The following is a 20,985-nucleotide window of genomic DNA, read 5'->3' as shown; positions in this document are numbered from 1 at the left end:
CTTGCTTTAAATTCTGTTTTAGACATAACCTCTTACTTTCTTGAATTTGGTAATCTAAGTACATAACTAGTTTTAACTTCTCAGTCTTCGTGGGTACGACCTCGTACTTCTCTTGCCATACTACTAATTGCCCCATACAATTGCGAGTTAACATAATATTAACAACAAGCCCCTTGCAAGCCTAAAAGAAAACCCACTCTCTCGAGATGAAGAGATGACCCACCATTTCCAACTCAGCTTCCAAGATTTCTATTTCTATAAGGTATCCACTGTCGTGGTTTTTTTTTCCTTTCGAAATTTGGGTTGTGGTCGTCGATTTAGAGATGTACGAGTCTGAGTTTGTAGATTTTTGAGTTTTTTTAAAATCTGAGTTGAAATTAATCTCCAGATTTAATATGGGTTTGGAAAAATTCATGTGACTTATGATGGTTGTGTTGTTCTGGTATCTAACATGGGTTTTTTTTTTTTTTTAAATCGATTTGAAGATTTCTGCTAAAAGTTGAGATTACATATCCAAATTTGATATGGGTTTGGAAAATTTCATGTGATTTACTTATTATTGTTGTAGTTGTTGTGATGTCTAATATGGGTTTTAAAATTGATTACAGCCACAAGAATATTAAATAATATTTTTTTCTGGCATGGAACTTCTCATTCAAAGTAATTGTTTGTGCAAATAATCTCGCGGGAGAATATTTGCTTCAAGATCCTTTGCCCTTTGATCTTCCTTCTCTCTCGTCCTCGATTCCTGTAAAAAAGACCGGAGTAAATAGACCACACCCGGGGGGTGTTGGCCAAAGGCCCTCCGATGCCTAATTTAGTTCGATTGAATCTAGATGAAACAATAGCTAAAAAGGGTACGGAGATTTCTCTAGGGTGAGAACCTGTCTGCCGCGCAAATCTCACGGCCTGGAGTTCCGGGCCGAGGGGATATGCGTTGACACGCGGCTTCCTGCTTTTGGGTGCGCGGGCGTGCCAGCACGGTCTACCGTGCGTCGAGATGGTTGATGTGGATTGAATGGTTAAGTGGTGCGCCTGTTGGACTCGTCTTCTAATCAAACGATTGTAGCCGAGAGAGGAACTAATCTCGGCTGTTAGGTTCACGGCCTGAGCTACAAGGCCGTTTAGTGATGGTGTTGGTGGTGGGTTTTGGGCGGTACTCCGGCGCGTGGCTCGACGAGCGACGGTCGTATGATATATGGGGTGAATGAGCGAATAACAGAGATGGTGCTCCGGTGCCTTGAAAATCAAGGGTCGTATGATATATTGATGAATGGATTTTCCTTACAGTCTAACACTACTCCTAGGAAAGCAAGTAAAGATATTGAAAATGCATTACAGGAAAAAAAAAGTTGCTCCGTGGGAGGCTTTGGTTTGGTGTTTGAACCCTTTGAATGTAGCTTGAGCCTTGTATTTATAGGAAGAGTTCTTGGAGGAGTACTCGAGGCTGAAAATCCGCATGGTGGAGCCTGATTAGAGCAAGTGGGTAGTCTAATCCACATTTGGGATCGTGAAGTATGGTGGTGTGACCTCATAAATCCTGGTGAATCTCGGCCGCCGCCATGATCATGGACTCTGCGCTTCTGGCCGTGGAGACGCATTTATGGCTTTGATAGCTGGTGACCTAATATCTCAAGCTGCCAGAATTCTTGTGAGAATGTTCACGTCTAATCACTTTGATCCTCATCACCAAATCCTGACTTCAATCACTTCCCACCTTCCCTCGTGCATTAAATGCTTATTTGTGGCCAATGGGTTTGCTACAATAAACAGAGGCACTACTTCATTAAATGAAGCATGGGACCCAGTTGTCACGTGATGATTCGACTTTAATGCATTTGGCCATGATTTTGTTTGGCCTCGGCCTTAGCCATTTTTCCTTTGTTTCTAGAAAGGCCAGACATCTTGGCAAAACGCTGCGCTTTAGCTTTTACGAGCCAGTGCCAGGGCCGAGAAAAGGGACTCCTTCGGCCAGTTCATGATCATGATTTATTAGGCACAAACAGAACCTGGTGGGCGGAGCCGTGTGGAGAAAATATGGAGAGTGGAGAGTGGAGAAGGAGAGAGAAAGCTTCGAGTATTTTTCTCGAGTTTTGGAGTTAGGTTTAGAAGTAGGTTTAGATGTCGTCCCTTTAATGATGAATGAAGTCATCTATTTATAGGAGCCTCGGGGCTAGGGTTTCGTAGAAATTTAGTCGGACTTGATTACATCCCTTTATTAGGATAATATCTAAATTAATGATATTATCTCATTAATTATAAGATAATATCTTATAATTAAGATATTATCCCCTTATTAGGATAATATCCAAATTAATGATATTATCTTATTAAATAAAGATAATATCTTATAATAAAGATATTATCTCTATTAATTAATTAACCAAATAAATTAGTTTAATTAATTAATTTAAGGGATAATCTTCTTTTCCACATGGCGTGCTGTAATTGGTGATCAGTGCATATTTATATATCATTTTGTACCCTTCTAAGTTATGATTTGATTATGTTTTTGAGTTAAACTTGTGCTTTTAATAATGTTTCAGTGTAATAAGCTTGAGACTCATTAAATGCATTTTGGAGACAAGTTAGCTCAAAATGGTGTCTGAAGATCAGTCAACTTCACGGATTGGACTGTACTTGCTCAAGAAGAACCAGATAACGAACCATACATCATTGGAAAGATACGGAAGTCTAGTTTTTGGAGAATTTTACGGTTCATGATTCCGAGTCTTCTAGAGAAAGTTATGCAAGTTTTGGCAGCTTAAGGTCAAATTCGGCAGAATCTGCGTTACTGGGCCAAAAATGACATTTGAAGGGCTTTCCGATTTTTCCTTGAGCTGGGCTGCATATGCTTGGAAAGATAATGCAAAGGGTTTGAAGATCCAGATTTTTTCAGATTTTGTAGGAGGGAAGATCAAACCCAAAACAAGCCCACAAGCTGACTGCAATGAAGTCAATTCCAGTCTATTTTCGGTAGTCAACTTGCAAGGCCCAAAACATACACTTGTATTGCTCAGATGGGAATACATTCTTCATAAAGGTTGTTCCAATGGGTGTCTATTATGACATATCCAAATTTGAGCCCCATTAGATATGTGTTGAAACCTCAGGCCTTCCTACACCAAGCCTGGTTCAGAAGAATTCATTTTTCCAGCAACACATGTGCAACAACAAAAGAACTTTATTAGCCAGCAACAAAGACTAGCAGCACATGGGTTGGCAGCAAATAAAGAGCCAGACTTCCATGCTAAAAGAAGAAACCAGCAATCCCATGTGAAGAAAGCTTGAGGTGCAACAAAAGAAGTATGGGATGGAATTGATTCCAACCACACTAATATAGACAAGATGAAGTGGGAGTTATGGATTGTATTAAAAGAGGAATGGTGGTGTTGGAATTCATCATGATGTCCCTCCCTCTTAACCCTATAAATAGAGAAGTCTTCAAGCTTCATAACACACCCCAAGGGGGGAGCTCTCAAACACTTATCTAGAGCTCCCTTCCCTTCTTTCCCTCAAATTCTCTTAGTTTCCTTTCAAGTTGTCAATTGTTGTAACAAAATGATTTTACTAAATTTTCTTTCAAGTTTTCAAGTTCTACTTTAATTTTATTTGTAATGTACATTTTTTCTTAAGTATTCAAGTTTAATTAGTTTCCAAGTTTCAATTATGGTTTTTGTTCTTATTCATTATGCTTATAAGTTAATATGCTAGTTTGAATGATTGATCACCATTTAGGCTTGCATGTTAGCTATCTTGGTTTGAATTAAGAGTAGACACCATACTTTAATTCGAATTGAACTATGAATAGGAAGAGTATGTATGGACATTCGACAATAGGGATTAGATACATGCTTGGTTGTTTAAATTGTTCTTCTATGCTTAATGGGTTCCTAATGCTTAATTTTAGGTTAGACAACAAATGATCAAATTAGGGAATTAGGAACACAAGGTTAGGAGCAAACACCATGGCTTAATCATACTTTAGCTAGAATCAATCCGTTAATCTAATTGAACTTGGGAACATATCTGCGTGAGTTATTTTCTTTTCTTTCTTTCTTTCTTATTTTATTTATTTTATTTCTTATTTTTTCTGTTTTGTGTAGGAAAACTGAATTGGATTATTCAATCACCAATCCCTGTGGAATCGACCTCGCACTTACATATGCTATACTACCGAACGGCTCGTGCACTTGCGAGTATCACAAGTTGAGGATGCAGCTGAATCCATTTTGGTGCAGCTGAATTGACGCAACAATTGGAGACGAAAATATTTGCTCCCACAATAATAATATATCTTGAGTAAGTAAAGTCATATTCTACCTATGTAATTTGCTTGTTCTTGATAAAATTGAATTAATTATTTTCATTTGCTTTGTCTTTTCAGGATGATGTACTTTTGAACTCCTAGTGAGTAATGGCAAAAGATATCCAGTTTTACAATTGTGTTCAACATATTTCTGGTGTTGTATGTTTGCATCGACAGAGATCCATTTTAAGCTTATCTAAGCCGTATAGCTTCTTAGGGTCAGTTAAATGTGAGTTATTTTTTACTAGACAAGAAATAATGGAATATATGAGGTTTGAAATTTTGTTAGGGTCAGTTAGATGGTGCAAGTCTTTCTGAATAGTTGTTTATCTGACTCTATTGAACTATGAGCAAGGGCTGTTTAACACATATCTTGTTTGATTACTTTGTAATTAGTTGTATTAATAATTTTTTTTTATGCAATATGTCAGATTGCGTTCTCTATTTTGCCTCTTATCATCTTTATTTGCTTAGATTTGTACTTTGCATCAAATGGAAGATTATTTCTCCAAAATTTGCAGTGTTTGTGATAATCTATTGAGCTACACATAAAGTAGATGAGACACAACATGTAACGAGGTTTGGCCATGCTTATGTCCTCAGAGAGCAACAACAGTAACTTTTCCATTATGTAAAATAATAGGTTACAACTTTAGTGTTTACAATATATGTGGCTCACTGATTTTTCTCTCCTGGAGAATTTCTCTATGCGCTCTTTTTCCTCTCCTCTCACTTTCTTTCCTTCTCTTCTTTCTTCTCTTCCTTTCTCTCCTCTCTGCCTGGGCTCTCTGTTCCTTCTCTGATGGTTGGTGTGTATCACGCAAGGGAAGGATGAAGCCTTTTTATAGGAAAAGTTGATAGCTTCCCCTGAGTGTGCAATAAACTCATGCACCAAAGTCTTCAAACAAATAGTAAGTGGGCTCCACTACTTAATTCTTTACAACAATAATGTACTTTTTCTATGGGTATATTTTTGCTTACCAATTTAACCCAAAGTGATAAAGGTACACTTGGATTAAAGTGGTGAGAAAAATGCTCCTCTTTTCCCACTAATAATGCACACATAAACAATCTTCCCTGGTAGTCCAACTATTCGAGTGTGGACTTCTGGATCTTAAAAAGACTGCGACTCCACACCTTTGGTTTCCCCTTCCCATTCCCTTCCCTCTCTCCCTCGAGTCTTTGCCTTTGAGCGACTCTATCTTTTTCTGCGTCTCTCTGAATATTGTGAGGACAGAGAAGAAAACTGTGGAAATGGAGAGGTACTTGAAGGACTTCGAGGTGGAGAGCAAGAATCCTTCGGAGGAAACTATTCGGAGATGGAGAAAAGCCGTCGCGCTCGTCAAGAACCCTCGCAGGAGGTTCCGCTTCGTCGCCGATCTCGCTAAGCGGAACGAGACCGAGAAGAAGAAGCGTCAAATGCAGGTCTCTTTCTCTCTCTCAGCTTATGCATTTTTTACGTTTTTGTTTTCATTTCGTTAAAAAAATATGAACACGCCGCCGTTTATAGAGGTTTTACTGGGCTGATTGTTTGGTTATTGAGAAAAAAAGGGTAGGAAAACAAAAGAAATTAAAACGATTTTCAGCATTTTAATTTGAGTAATTTGGACTGCTAAAAACTCAGTGATCGCTAATCGTAGGTTGTAAATTAAATCGTCATTTCCTACTGAATGGATGATATTTATTTAGACTAACCGCGCCTGAGGTTTTTTTTAAAAAAATTAAATTTATTTTAGAATTAAAAAAGATGGGTAGTTGTATTCCATAAAAATAGGATCTATTTTCTGATTTTTCATTTATTTTATTTTATTTTTTTAATATGAAAAAGTGTGGGCATTTGTATTTTGAATTTTTAACCATTCTCTGCCTTTTGCTTTATATATATAGATAGCATTTTGGATTAGGACTCACAAATGAAAGAAAGAAAGACAAGCAGGGTGCTATGGATTTTGTTTCGGCTTACAATGCGTTACGCGTGGGTGGTCCCACGTTTGTTTTCAATTTCTTTATTGTAGTAATGTTTTTCGATCTCCGTCCGTTTTGAGAGCTCGTGGTATTGATGCCCACATGCATTACCTTGTGTACTATTGTATTGATGGCCTCCACTACACCGTGGAGATAGGAAAATCATCAGCGTGCATTACTAAAACAAAAAATGTGAGGTTTGAAATTTTCTTAAAAAAGAAAATATCAATTTTCCGATGATGGGTACAAAAATAATAAAAAGATCTGACTTCATCTTCCAATAATGGCAAGGGAATGAAATTTCTAGGAGCTTTCGCATGACAAAAATGTCAAAAATAATGACCTGTAAAACAAGAGGGTTTCGTCGTGTTGGTAGTGGGTGGCCATTGATAGAGATTATTGGCTGTCTCTGTCCTATTTGATCCTTAAAATGGGAGGGTGGGTGATGCAGGAGCATCTGCGAAGCACTCTAAGATTACATGGCATAAAATTATGCTTCACTTGTTTTTTGTTTGTTTTGGTAAGGAGTATTATGGATCGTAATAAATTATCAAGAAAAATTGTTTTTACATTAACGTCTTGTTTGATTATAAAACCAAAAAAGGGGTTGCAGGAGTTGGCACATCATGCTCAACTATTTGTTTAATTTCAGTTGATTGTGATTTTCAGTCAAACACGGTGCAAACACGGATTTGGTCGACATTCTGAAATAATAATTGTCAGCAACAATGTATATATTGAATGCTGAGATGCATTGAGAGTAGTTCAAATCTGATGTAATAACTGATAACAGGACTTCGTTAGAGATCTTATTTGAGGACCGTACAAGAGAAACAACTGCATATATGTGTGCAGATGCACAAATGTGGTTGTAAGCTATATACTCGGTGGTTACTCTGTTATTTTCAGTTGAAGACATTGACTTGTGAACTTTTACTGGTACTATTGTTCTGGGGGACTATGATTGTCATCAGTTTTTTGACTTTGTTATTCTTCTTTGTTTTACCAGGAAAAGATTCGAGTTGCTCGTTACATTCAAAAACCAGCACTGCAGTTTATTGATGGTATCATCTTTAAGTTTATAGGTCTAGTAAAAGTTCATTTTGTGTGTGGTGTGCTGATGTCATGTATTCATTCCTTCCCACTCTTTGTTATGTGATCTTATGAAGCTGGTGCTGGTGATCGATCCAATGAAAAGCCAGGACAGGATGAATACAAGCTGTCTGAAGATGCCAGAACCGCAGGTTTCAGCATTCACCCAGATGAACTTGCATCTATCACGCTTGGCCATGATATTACGGCCCTGAAAATGCACGGTGGAATTCATGGGATTTTAAGGAAAGTCTCTGTCTCACTAGATGAAGGTGTCAAGGATAGTAACATACCAATCAGGCAAAATGTTTATGGCATAAACCGCTATACGGAGAAACCTCCCCGAACATTTTTTGTGTTTGTATGGGAAGCCCTACAAGACTTAACATTAATAATCCTTATGGTATGCGCTGTGGTTTCAATAGGAGTTGGAATTGCCACTGAGGGGTGGCCAAAAGGCATGTACGATTGTGTGGGAATTTTAATTAGTATAATTTTAGTGGTTATGGTTACTGCCATTAGTGACTACAGACAGTCGTTGCAATTCAAGGATTTGGACAGGGAGAAGAAAAAGATTTTTGTTCAGGTCACTAGGGATAAAAAAAGACAAAAAGTTTCCATTTATGACTTGGTTGTTGGAGATATTGTCCATTTGTCAATTGGGGACCAAGTTCCAGCTGATGGAATTTTCATATCAGGATACACTTTGCTGATTGATGAGTCAAGCTTGTCAGGTGAGAGTGAGCCGGTGAATGTATATGAAGAGAAGAAGCCTTTTCTTTTTTCAGGAACTAAAGTGCAGGATGGGTCAGGTATAATGCTGGTGACAACAGTTGGTATGAGAACCGAATGGGGAATGTTGATGGAAACTCTGAGTGAAGGAGGAGAAGATGAGACCCCACTGCAGGTAAAGCTGAATGGTGTTGCTACAATTATTGGTAAAATTGGTCTGACTTTTGCTGTGTTGACATTTTTGGTATTGGCAGTAAGATTTTTGGTGGAAAAAATACTTAACAACGAGATCACTGATTGGTCTTCAACTGATGCAGTAACCCTATTGAACTACTTTGCTATTGCGGTAACTATAATTGTTGTTGCAGTTCCCGAAGGATTACCATTGGCAGTGACGCTGAGCCTTGCTTTTGCTATGAAAAAATTAATGAATGATAGGGCACTCGTAAGGCATCTCTCAGCATGTGAGACAATGGGTTCTGCTAGTTGCATTTGCACAAATAAAACAGGGACATTAACCATGGACCACATGGTAGTTAACAAGATATGGATATGTGAAAAACCTTTACATGTAAAAGGTAAGAGTAAAGAAATATTGAGTTCAGAAATATCTGGAGCATCAAGCATCCTTTTACAGGTTATATTCCAAAATACAAGCTCTGAGGTTATTAAGGAAGACGGAAAGACCTCCATTTTGGGGACACCAACAGAGTCAGCATTATTAGAATTTGGGTTACTTTTGGGTGGCGATTTTGATGCTGTGCGCAGAGAGGCTAATATTCTTAAGGTTGATCCTTTCAATTCTGTGAGGAAGAAAATGTCTGTGCTTGTAGCTTATCCTCATGGTGGGAAACGAGCATTTTGCAAAGGTGCATCAGAAATAGTACTGGGAATGTGTAACAAATTTATTGACTTTAATGGAGAATCTGTTATTCTCTCCCAAGAACAGGAAAAGAATATCAAGGATGTCATTGATTCTTTTGCTTCTGAATCCTTGAGAACTCTCTGCTTGGCTTTCAAAAATATAGATGACTCTTCCATCGAAAATGACATCCCCGATAATGGCTATACATTGATAGCAGTTGTCGGTATCAAGGATCCTGTGTGCCCTGGGGTCAAGGATGCAGTTCAAACTTGTTTAGCTGCTGGAATAACTGTACGAATGGTCACTGGTGACAATATATATACGGCTAAAGCCATAGCTACAGAATGCGGCATACTCACAGAAGATGGTTTAGCCATAGAAGGACAGGAGTTTCGTAAGATGTCTCTTGAGCAGAAGAAAGCTGTTATACCGAGGATTCAGGTTACTAAATAATTTCATTGGAAAATTTTCACCCTTAACCATAACTATTTAAAGATGTTCACAAAAAATTTAAATGTTCATGTGGATACAGGTGATGGCTCAGTCTTTACCGTTGGATAAGCACGCCTTGGTAAAAACTCTGAGAGATGAATTTGGTGAGGTAGTTGCAGTGACTGGCGATGGGACCAACGACGCTCCTGCTTTGCACAAGGCAGACATTGGACTTGCTATGGGAATCGTAGGAACAGAGGTTTGTGTCTCAGCTATTATTTTTGTTGTTTGTTTTATTATTGTTGTTACTAATATTACTATTTTGGTGCCTCGTGCCCATATTTACCCTTGGACAGAAATGACCACCAAAATAGAACTTCTTCCTAAGAAAACCTGACCACCAAAAGAGAACTGCTTCCTAAGAAAACCTGAACAGGCCTCTCGCCCTCTTCAGTACCCTCCGAGCAAGAAGCTGGTGAATGCAACTTAATTGTTGTGTCTTGTTCTTTTTGTCAATTTATGTTGCTTTTTAACACCCCTCTGGTCCTCTGACTTGGGAAATAGGCCAACTTGAGATATTTACTGTGATTTCCCTCTGGTCCTCTTGCTAATTATAGCATATACCGCTTTCTGGAAATCACAAGTCCCTCTGCTTAAATCAACTATTGAATTATATTCAGCTAATTATCGACAATCTGAATGTGCATAAGGATAACTACCATTTTGTGTCATTTAGGATTTGTTTTCTCCTCTCGGCTGCTTGATAATTGGATGTTGTTCCTTGTTCTAAATAGCCAATTCATGGATGGTATATACAGGTTGCCAAGGAAAGTGCTGATGTCATCATATTGGATGACAATTTTAAGACTATAGTAAATGTGGCCAGATGGGGACGTTCAGTGTACATAAACATTCAAAAGTTTGTGCAGTTCCAGTTGACAGTTAACGTTGTTGCTCTAATAATCAATTTTGTTTCTGCATGTGTCTCAGGTATGTTGGTCTGGCAGATTTTTCTCGCATGCTACACCATTATATTTGTTTAGAAAGACACAAATAAATAACGATAAATTTCACATCTCTTTCAGGATCTGCTCCCCTTACGTCTGTGCAATTGCTTTGGGTCAGCATGATTATGGACACTCTTGGGGCATTGGCACTGGCAACAGAGCCTCCAAATGATGGACTTATGAAAAGTCCCCCTGTTAGGAGGGGTACAAGCTTCATAACCGAGGCCATGTGGTGGAATATCATTGGCCAGAGTATCTATCAACTGATTGTCCTTGGAGTTCTCAATTTCTATGGGAAACAGCTACTTGGACTTTCTGGTTCAGATGCAACTGAAGTTCTAGACACTGTGATATTCAACACATTTGTGTTTTTCCAGGTACATTTTACTGGTTAAAAGCAACCCTAGTTTTCTCTTGCATCATCAACACGTTTAACTTTGATACAGCCTATAACTTCTTCTGGGCTATGCATGTGTCCGTCTGTCTCTCTGAAATCTTAACACACCAGCATAAGTACTCGAATCCCGCATACATATGATGTTTGTTTGCTTTTGTTTTTATCAGGTGTTTAATGAGATAAACAGCCGTGACATAGAGAAGATAAACATATTCGTGGGCATGTTTGACAGCTGGGTATTCCTAGGCGTCATGGTTTGCACAGTGGCCTTCCAAGTTATCATAGTAGAGTTCTTGGGAGCTTTTGCTAGCACTGTTCCACTAAGCTGGCAACTATGGTTGCTCTCCATTTTACTTGGATCTGTTAGCATGCTTGTTGCAGTTGTTCTCAAGAACCTTCGCAGGAGGTTCCGCTTCGTCACCGATCTCGATAAGAAGCGTCAAATCCAGGTCTCTTTCTCTCTCTCAGCTTATGCAGTTTTTACGTTTTTGTTTTCATTTCGTTAAAAAAAATATGAACATGCCGCCGTTTATAGAGCTTTTGCTGGCCTGATTGTTTGGTTAACGAGAAAAAAAGGGTAGGAAAACAAAAGAAATTAAAACGATTTTCAGCATTTTAATTTGAGTAATTTGGACTGCTAAAAATTCAGGGATCGCTAATCGTAGGTTGCAAATTAAATCGTCATTTTCTACTGAATGGATGATATTTATTTAGATGAGCATTTTGGATTAGAACTCACAAAATGACAGAGTTTTTTCTTTGCTTGATTTTCTCTGCTGCCAAACAAGCAGGCGGCTAGGGATTTGTTTCGGCTTACAATGAACTTTTATGATGTAATAATACTAGTTTCTTTTGTAGGCTTCTTCGGTAGAGTGGGCGTTCTTACTCTCTGCCCTCTGCCTAGAGATTTTGTCCCTTGCTTTTGATCAGGCTTCCTCCCCAAGTAAGCCCCACTATGCACTGTTTGGTATGATATTGGCTATTGCAGCTGTACTCATTTGCATCTGGGAGCTCATTGACAAGGGTAAAAGGGAAAGAGTTGTATTAAGGCAGTGGGGACGGTTGTGGTGGTTCTATTATCCAGATCCCCCGCCTAGGCTTTTTGGTACTGTTCTGAACTTTTATGGATTAGTTGGGGGAATTGCCCAGTGTATTTGCTCGACTGTTCAATACGTTTTCTTCCTTCGGCATGCTGATAATCCTATCAAAGTATCCCTTTGGCCTGCCATCTTTGTTATATGCTTAGGTGCTAAAAGATTAAATGATAATCGAAATGAGATCCACAGAGATTGAACAAAGACTAATTGAGAGTAGACCAAATAAGGGGATGGTTGTAAAAGATTGTTGTTGCGAGTTTTAGATTTCAATTTTAGTTATGTGGCCGTGTCTGTTGTAAAATATTGTAGTTTTGATGCATATATGCTGCTTTTCCTTCTGTATGGACTGAAGTGATCTTGGCTTTGCTAAAAAGTTTTGTTTGTAAAATATTCCTGAAGTGATCTTGGCTATGCTCTCCCCTCTCTCCTCTTCTCTCATCGCACGCTTTTCAGATCTTGGAACTCATTCACATCTTGGCAGTGGTGTTTTTCTTCTTGCTTGGTGGGTTTTGCTTTTGAAATAGTGTTTTTGTTTTTTGCTTTGTTGATTTTCTTCATAGCTTCGTACTTTCGATTTTTTTCTTTTGTTTCAATTTAATTTTTTTTTGGTTTTGGGTCATCCTAATCACCAGTTTTGATTTTCTTCATAGCTTCATATCCATTTTCAGACCTGATGATTTAATCCTATGTTGCTCCTTGGAATTTCGGTTCCCGTAACTTCTCCTTAGTATCACTTGGCAGCCTTATTTTCCTTGAAACTTTCAAATGTTTTAATCCAACAAAATTGATTTACTCCATGACATGGCTACTAACATGATTTGTCACATATTTCACTCAAAGTCATTTCATGTCACATGTAGCATGCGTTGACAAGACACATAATCTTTGATGGTAGGACACATGGCGCGTCATGTTACTGAGTAAAACAATTATGTTAAAGATATATCCTGAAAAGGCCTTAGATGTGATAAGGTTCAAATTGAAGGGCCTCCCGGCCTGTTCAGTACCCTCCTAGCAAGAAGCTGGTGAATGCAACTTGATTGTTGTAACTTGTATAACATTTACCAGAAAAAGAAATTGGTGTCTTGTTCCTTTTGTCAATTGAAGATGTTTCATTACGTAGTTTCCCTTGGGGAATAGGCCAACTTGAGATATTTACTGTGATTTCCCTCTGGTCCTCTTTTAGTTTCCCTTGGATCCTCTTTTAGTTCAATTAGGGTTATTTTTTTTCTTTTTTAATTATGAAGAAATTGGGTTATATTTTAAAAATGATGTGTCAAGTTAAAGCCCATTGGATTAAATTTTAATGAAGTGGCTTATGCAGGTGTTGAGGCCCAAAAAAATCTTAAGTAAGGCCCATGCATATTTTAAGCCCAATGCATTATCACACTATAAAAGCAGCCTAGCCGATATATACATGCCATGCCAAGCAAGGCTACAATTTGGCACGTGGGGAGGTCGTGGTACAAGTTTACCACTTTCACATGCAAACCTGTAAGGGTTACAAATTTCACAAGCCCAAGCCCACCTAGCTCACTGCACTATCAAACATTACCTAACACAAAGTCCAAGCCACTACAATACAACATAGCCCAAGCACAAGCACGCGATAACATGCGATACTAAGCAACTCCCTTTTAGTATCAAATCTCGCAACAAGCTTAAGTGGGCCCAAGCCACTTACATGCATGGGGCTTGCTGATCGGTTTGTGGTGTGGAAGGTTACAAAGTCCACAAGGCCAAATGGTTCAAAAGATGAAGGTTTTGGGCTGGGCACCAAAACCATGCCCATTTTCTTGAGTCATTAAATGGGTAAGCAGAGAGAAGAGTTGTCGCATCTATTTAGCACCCAACCCCTACCCATATCCCGTGTGAAGTACCCATACGACATTAAAACCAACCATACAACACCAAAACAAACTATACGGCACCAAAACAAACTACCTTATCTTTTCTCGTAGAAACCAACTACCCGGCACCTACATAGAATGAAGAAGTCATGTCATCTCAGCTGGGAGGCAAACGACCAAAAGGAAATGACCACCTCGAAGTTGGAGCGCACGCTTGCATAGAGAAGTGATCTCCCAGGGCCTATAAAAGGAGAGATGGGAGCAAGCGAAAAGGAGGAGAACATAGAGGGGGACATCCATAACTGGAAACACCAAAACAACCCAAGCTTTAGCCATTCCAAACTAAAAAACAACATCCATGCTCTAGCTGCCGTAAACAACACAGCAAACCATGCTCTAGATGCCATAAGCATAGGAGTAAACACACAAAACCCAAGCCTTAAACAACATCCAAAGCCTTACCAAGAACACATCGGCATCAATATCAAACCCATCCGCAAGTTGTTGGAAGTATCAAACTCAAGCCTTTCCCAATACACTATCCAATCATTCCACAATACACTGCCATAATCATCTATTTCTCAAGAAAATCACTTTCTCTTGCTAAACTTATGGATTCTTAGCTTCCACATCACAAGACTCTCATGCCAAGCCCAATATCTTGATACATCAAAGAGAACTCTCATGCCAAGCCTATCTCTGTACAACGTCTACGTATCATCCTTAGCTCTCTCTAGAGATGTCATACGCAATACGACGCCATTTTACAAGACCATCTAGCAGCTCTGTCCGGCAGCATCGTACACCATCTAGTAGTGCCATACACCATCCAGCTACACCATCCAGCAGTGTTGTACACCATCTAACAGGCACCACTATATCTCATTTGAATGCCACCATCTGGTGGGTGCCATACCTCACACAAGCATCGTACACCATCCAGCAGTGCTGTACACCATCCAACAGGCACCACCGTATTTCATTCGAATGCCACCATCTGGTAGGCGCCATACCTCATACAGGCGTCGTACATCTGCACTTGAAGCCAACCAAAACAAGCAACCCCTGAAAGTATAATAGAGTACTCCCCTAGGGCTTGCTTCCCTTTCGGGATACTTTGGGCTTAGTTCTTGCTAACTCAGAAACGAGGACTTGAAGGCTTCATTAAAGACTAGCAACCATCCGGCCCATCTAAGCCTTTCAATAAAAAAAAGACCCCAACAGCAAGAAAGAAGTCAAGCATATCATGGCAGAGAGAATCCAAGCAGAGGATTCGGATCCTATAGATAAACCCTACACCATTTAATCCAAGCATCGGAGGGATTTTGGCTAACACCCCCCGGGTGTGGTCTTTTACTCTTATTTGTTTTACAGGAATCGAGGAAGAGAGATAAGGAAGTTCAAAGGGTGAATGATCTACATGTGAATATTCTTCCATGAGAAATTTGCACAAACAAGTAATTCAATATTTATCGAAAATTTGGTGTTCAACTCAAATTTTGGGTTTTAGTTAGAAAAACAAATAAAAGAAAAAAGAACGTGCATTTTTGTCTAGACTATTTTAGTTGCAACGGGTTATATCTGAATGACAAATATAAAAAAAATCTTCTCTTCTTTGGTTCGAGAAATTCTTATCAATCATCCCAAGTTTCTCCTCGGTCTTATGAAACCAAGCATCATGGCTCATATTTGAGCAATTAATCTCACAAAACTGCAACTCATAATTAGTAAAATATGAAATGGAAAAATAAAAATAAAATACGTACGTGTATTGTTTGAAAAAATTATTAAAAAATACAAATGAAAAGTTCGGCCACTATATAATTAATTTAAAATTTATTATATATATTACTTTTATTCAACAATATATGAAAAATACATGTATAATATATGAACTTTTTTTGTATTTTGTAAATTTTTTGGATGGCTACTAGGAATTTTTTTTTTATTTTTAAAATTAAAACTTTATTGAGTTAATTAAATGGATAGATGTCAAAAGTTCAAAAATGATGTATCAAATCTTAAGTCGTTAGATTATAAGAATAGCCTAGATGTTGCGAAATGCCAATAAATTTATCGTGTGTAAATGTAGAGGCTCGGGATCCATATGCACCTACACGAACATACACAAATATAAACTACTAACAATTTCTTTATAATTTGGCAAGAAAAATGGTATGTTAAGTAAATATCTAAAAATAAACAAAATTGAAGGGAATTTAATTTTAAGGATGAGGTTGGGTTTGAAAGCCCATTCGGAGCAATTTGAGCTGAGAGGTGACAATGGCGGTGGCAACATCATGATGTGGTGGAGAAGATGATAATGTAGTCACATAGATGCGATGCGGTGGTGAATATGCTGACAAGCATATGCCATGGCAAGCTTGGCTAAAAAGTCAAAATGGTAATTTTAAAAGGAAAATGCTAGGGTTACCACGTTTTTATACCAGATTATGTAGAGGTGGGCCTTATTGTATTGGTGGGTTTCATCTTTATTAGAGAAGTGGTACACGATGTGGTATAAAAATGTAGTAAGCCTTGCATTATCCATCTTAAAACTCTCAATCTAAACTTTTGTGGAAATTTTTTTTTATCAATTTTTTTAAAAAAATTTGTGGATATTTTTATTTTTGGAGAACTTGGTCGGGAATTGATTAAGCTTATAAGAACAAAGGTTGAAAAAGAGTTTTTATGAAAAATAGCTAAAATTTGACCCCTACTTTCATAAATGTCAATTTTTATAAAAACTTTCAAATATAGCAGAAAAATCACATGAATAGACTTAAATACCCTTAAATCTAAAACTCACAAAAACCTTAAAAACAAAAGAAGCGTTCAGGGAATACTCATGATCTGTAGCGTATATTCCCAAAGTTCAATTTTTATTATGTATCAATATTACTACGTTTTCTATTTCTTTTTTTAATTTATAATTATTATAAAAATGCGAGATAGATTGATAACAAAACAAAATTGCACTAAATCATCATTGAAAATGTGCTGCTGAGTTTTCTGGTCTAGGACCAACAGAAAAAAGGCAAGACTTAACTAACTACTGTCTGTTACAATAGCAATCTGCAAACCATCATCCGTTAAAAAGCCGATCTATCTTCAACAAGATGAAGGTCTGCTTGAATCACACCCCTGGCATCCCCTTCTATCACACCATTAAATCTTTATATCTTGGATCGGTGCATGTATAAAACCATTAAATTTTGCTGTAAAAATTTATTGTTACTTGAATATTTGTTTTCAATATCCAAAGATATTCACTATAACTTTACATCTTCCATGGTTTCTCTAAGTTGGAGGTATGTGTGCAGAACGAAAAAATCAACAAAATGATCTACATAAAATTATAAATTAAATATTCTCAAAGTTTTATCTAATAGGGTTTTGCCTTTTAGGTTTATGTGGGTTTTGTTTTGAGGACATTTAAGTCTATTCAAGTGGGATTTTGGTTACATTTGAAATTTTTTATAAAAATTGACATTTATGAAAGTATAAGTTATATTTTGGCTATTTTTTTTTAAAAAAAACTCGTTGAAAACCTAGTTATGAGAGGCGGTTAAGAGTGTGAATCCTTGAATAAAAGCCATGGCAAACCACTACTAGAAAGGGACTTAAGGCCATGGCAAACCAGCCTTGATTATTGGTGTGTAATGGCCACGGTCACTATGAATTAGTGCCTTGTTGTAATCTCATTGTTTATTCTTAGGGCATGTTTGGTACGGCGGACTGTCATGGACTGGACTAAATCCTGGGACTGTCTTGGATTAGCTCGAATTGGACTAAGCTGGATTAAGTCCTGACCTACGTTTGGTGCTGCGTCGGACTAAGAAGCTGGATTGTAAAAATAGTGAAGACCTATGTTTGGTGCTGAGTCGGACTATAAAAAATAATAATAATTTTAAGATAATTAAATGTAATTTAAGATCTTAAAACTATAAACATACTTTATAGTTATCAAATTGATATGTACATTTCTTTTTCACAAAATTTATATATAATAATTGAGTATATGCAAACTCAAAGAATTCAATTAATGTATCAATAACAAAGAATTCTTCATATATATGCAAAAGTCATCCACAGGACTCGAAATTAGAAATTCAATTCACTACACACAAATCCATCATTAATACATACAAATAAACATCCACAATTCCACAAGGCAAAAGCCAGGTTCTAGTAGATACATAAGGAAAGAAAGAAAAAAAGCCAAGAACAGCCAATGAGAAACATATTACAAACCAAAAGCAAACAAGGCAAAATTAGACCACCCTTCTTAAGACAAAAAAGCACCACAGAAAATGGTCGATGTGCATCACTTGAGTTCTCTCTTCTCTGCATTTGATGACACCACATCTTGCAACTTAGTCAATAATTATATGAGGCACTTCCAGCATCCAACAGAAAAAATGTTTGACTCTTTGTCTAGATCAATTCGTTAATTTTCCATTGCACTTCTGATATCTAGAAAAATCCATTGGCTCAAAAGACACCATCAACTTCAACTCTGAAATTATGCATGCTTGCCTACACAAGTTGTTTTGACCTCCAAACATGGGAAAATTTCTCAAGCCTGCAAGTACGCATATAACATCTCAAGTCTCATCAAATAGAACTTTGCAGCTAAAGGAATAATTAATTACATGATACATATGCAATAAACAAAGCAGCTGGAAATGAAATGAAACCAGGATAGGCAAATCTATTTCTTCAATCACAGAAGCATTTAATGGGTAAATTGAACAAACAACATATAGGTTAATGGGAAAAGGTAAAATTTCTTCATTCATCGTTAGCCACCCTAGTCCTTAAGAAAAAGAGACACATTAATCCTTACCTTCCCCTTCCTCAAATTTCTTTCCTTCCATGCCTTGAATTCTATCCCTATGCTCGAATGACATGATCAGTCATAGAGCAATATCAACAAGCTACAAAAACAAGTCTCCTCATTACCCATTCGAACCATGCTCGAATGACACCCAAAAACAGAGTGATGTTAAAACAATTCCTTCTGAGCCACAAAACATGACGAAGAAGTAACCAGGCTAGATCACAGGCAAAAAGTACTTCATAGTGAGAGTAGCAGAGTTACTGCTCTGTCGAAGAACTCTGTACTAGAAAACCATCAAATGATGACAGTCAAAGTGAGGATTTGCAAGGTTTGTCATGTAATACCAATCCATCTAACACATCTACCTAGTGAATAAAAAAAAATACATTCCAAGCTTAATTATGAATGGAATCAATTTCGGTTATATTTGAAACTCTGCACCATTTATAAAGTAAACAACCTATATTTTCACAAAAGAGGACTAGTAAACATCCACAAAAATTAAAGACCCTGTTGCACCACATACGCACTTGTTTATTTGAATTGAACCCAGAAAGAAACCTCACCCATAATCTTTTAGCAATAGCTATAATACCCAATTAACACACAAATCAAGAACACAAATTAATTTGTCGAAGAAAATCATGTAGAAATGTGTCTTTAAGGTTTAAGATTTTAAATTTGTGGTCTTGATTATCACTCCACTAATAGAAAAACCTAATAATCTTATAAAAAAAGTGACTGCTTGGTAATACTTAATACTTAGAAACTGGAAGCACCACCACTTCGGTTGTGAACTTGTGAGCCCCCGACTCTGAGGTGTCCATTGCTGCACAACCAATGTAAAAAAAGAAAAATCAAAATCAAAATTCTCCAAAAGCAAAGGTAAGAGAGAGAGAGAGAGAGAGAGAGAGAGAGAGAGAGAGAGAGAGAGAGGATTCGAAGAAAGCTATAATAACAGAAATTGATGAAATTAGAATAACAGGACTTGATACCTTGAGGGATTCGTTAATTATGTTTGTGCCATAATTAACGGCCAATAGGAACAGAACACGTGGACAGGATCGAGCTTGGTCAAAGTTGCCTTCGGCACCCAACACCTGGTCAAAGTTGCCTTCGGCACCCAGTGTACCGCTCCCTCCATTAGGGCAACGCCCTCTCCTGGGACACGTGGCACGCCCACAGTCGACGTTCGCAGTCCCACATCGAAATTCTACAACAAGTGCACACCTCCCAATGCATATAAAAGGGGCCAACTATCCCAAAATAGAGGTAATCAGAACTTACGGCATACAAGCCTATTGATCTGTCAGTTGAACTTTCTATTCCCGAACTTACTTAAGCATCGGAGAGCCTTCGGCCGGTACCACACCGGTGCCCTAGGTCTTACCGTGCGTTTGCTCATATTGCAGATCGCGTAGACTACCGAGGCATCAAGGATACCGAAGGCTTAAAATTACTAAGTTGACCCTCTAAGTCAAAGAACCACTTTTTGGCGTCAACAACTTCAGTTGTGAACTTGTGAGCCCCTGACTCTGAGGTGTCCATTGCTGCACAACCAATGTAAAAAAAGAAAAATCAAAATCAAAATTCTCCAAAAGCAAAGGTAAGAGAGAGAGAGAGAGAGAGAGAGAGAGAGAGGGATTCGAAGAAAGCTATAATAACAGAAATTGATGAAATTAGAATAACAGGACTTGATACCTTGTGCAAAACTGAAACGGGCTCTTCAGTGATGTCCATTGAAGCGGAATCGTTTATCTTTCTTCTTGTTCATGTTCTTCGCCATTGCTTTGGAGATGGAACTGAAAAATCGTATAAAAAATCATCCAAATTAACAATACCCATGAAGGAATAAGAGAGGTATGTAAAGGGAGAGAGAAAAAAAACTTGCCTAAGTACAACTTCGAAGAAGAGTAGAGTCGATGTTGAAGGAAACGAGAGCGAGAGAGAGAGAGGCGTTCTAGGGCTCGGACTCGCGTGTTTTGTTTAGCGAGGTCGCTATTTTGCGAGCCATGTTTCAAGCTCGTTAGATTGGACGAGCGAGTGAGGCATTTTTGGTACTGTTGGACTATATAATCTCATTTAAGTTAGTCCCTCTTTTTACCAAACATGGGTTTTAAGTATTAATTAAGCCAGTCCAGTCCAGTGAGGCCTACCAAACATACCCTTAATGTATTACGTTGGCCCAATATGAGATTATATAATATTGTATTATATATATTAAATGAGTATAATAATGCGAATTGTAACGTAAATGTGAATTTTATTTCATGCATTGAATTACACATTATATTTTAAATTTTTTTTATAAAGGTATCAGTTGGCCAAGGTTTTAAAGCTGAGGCTCACAAACAATATTAATATTTTAATTCATGGATGCAGACTTTTGCAAAGGT

The 20,985-nt window shown here is 37.7% G+C and overlaps 1 protein-coding gene and 1 long non-coding RNA gene across 7 annotated transcripts; one reads left to right on the top strand and one right to left on the bottom strand.

The window, feature by feature from the left end:
• Positions 1-5,349: 5,349 nt before the first annotated feature.
• LOC110773092 (putative calcium-transporting ATPase 11, plasma membrane-type) lies at positions 5,350-12,286 on the top strand. 3 transcript variants are annotated; one of them, XM_021977595.2, is made up of 8 exons: positions 5,350-5,734; positions 7,284-7,338; positions 7,444-9,404; positions 9,496-9,654; positions 10,190-10,385; positions 10,481-10,779; positions 10,967-11,248; positions 11,658-12,286. In XM_021977595.2, the coding sequence occupies exons 1-8, from the start codon at positions 5,564-5,566 to the stop codon at positions 12,090-12,092; spliced, it is 3,558 nt and encodes a 1,185-aa protein (XP_021833287.2). In that variant the 5' UTR covers positions 5,350-5,563; the 3' UTR covers positions 12,093-12,286. The 3 variants fall into 3 exon arrangements, with proteins under 3 accessions (XP_021833287.2, XP_021833296.2, XP_088100036.1); XM_021977604.2 differs by having other exon boundaries at positions 5,351-5,734; positions 10,214-10,385; XM_088243910.1 differs by lacking the exon at positions 5,350-5,734 and adding an exon at positions 6,178-7,145.
• A 5,564-nt stretch (positions 12,287-17,850) lies between these two features.
• Positions 17,851-20,699, bottom strand: LOC148293204 (uncharacterized). Of its 4 annotated transcripts, XR_015825603.1 has the most exons (6): positions 20,481-20,699; positions 20,291-20,391; positions 19,928-20,139; positions 19,585-19,845; positions 19,352-19,418; positions 17,851-18,331 (listed from the first exon to the last, which is right to left on the bottom strand). It is a non-coding gene; the product is annotated as an uncharacterized LOC148293204 (long non-coding RNA). The 4 variants fall into 4 exon arrangements; XR_015825605.1 differs by having other exon boundaries at positions 19,345-19,418; positions 19,585-20,139; XR_015825602.1 differs by having other exon boundaries at positions 19,585-20,139.
• Positions 20,700-20,985: the final 286 nt, after the last annotated feature.

Source organism: Prunus avium, chromosome 7, assembly GCF_965620075.1.
Source record: "Prunus avium chromosome 7, drPruAviu1.hap1.1, whole genome shotgun sequence".
Classification (NCBI taxonomy): Eukaryota; Viridiplantae; Streptophyta; class Magnoliopsida; order Rosales; family Rosaceae; genus Prunus; species Prunus avium.
Note: the sequence above shows the minus strand (reverse complement) of the source record. Positions and strands in the feature narration are given on the sequence as shown.

Excerpts from the sequence above, each read along its gene's own strand:
- LOC110773092 (XM_021977595.2), top strand. The coding sequence starts at position 5,564 with ATGGAGAGGTACTTGAAGGACTTCGAGGTGGAGAGCAAGAATCCTTCG. Across the intron at positions 5,735-7,283 it reads AGAAGAAGCGTCAAATGCAG|GAAAAGATTCGAGTTGCTCG; the intron begins GTCTCTTTCTCT and ends TTGTTTTACCAG. Across the intron at positions 11,249-11,657 it reads ATAAGAAGCGTCAAATCCAG|GCTTCTTCGGTAGAGTGGGC; the intron begins GTCTCTTTCTCT and ends TTTCTTTTGTAG.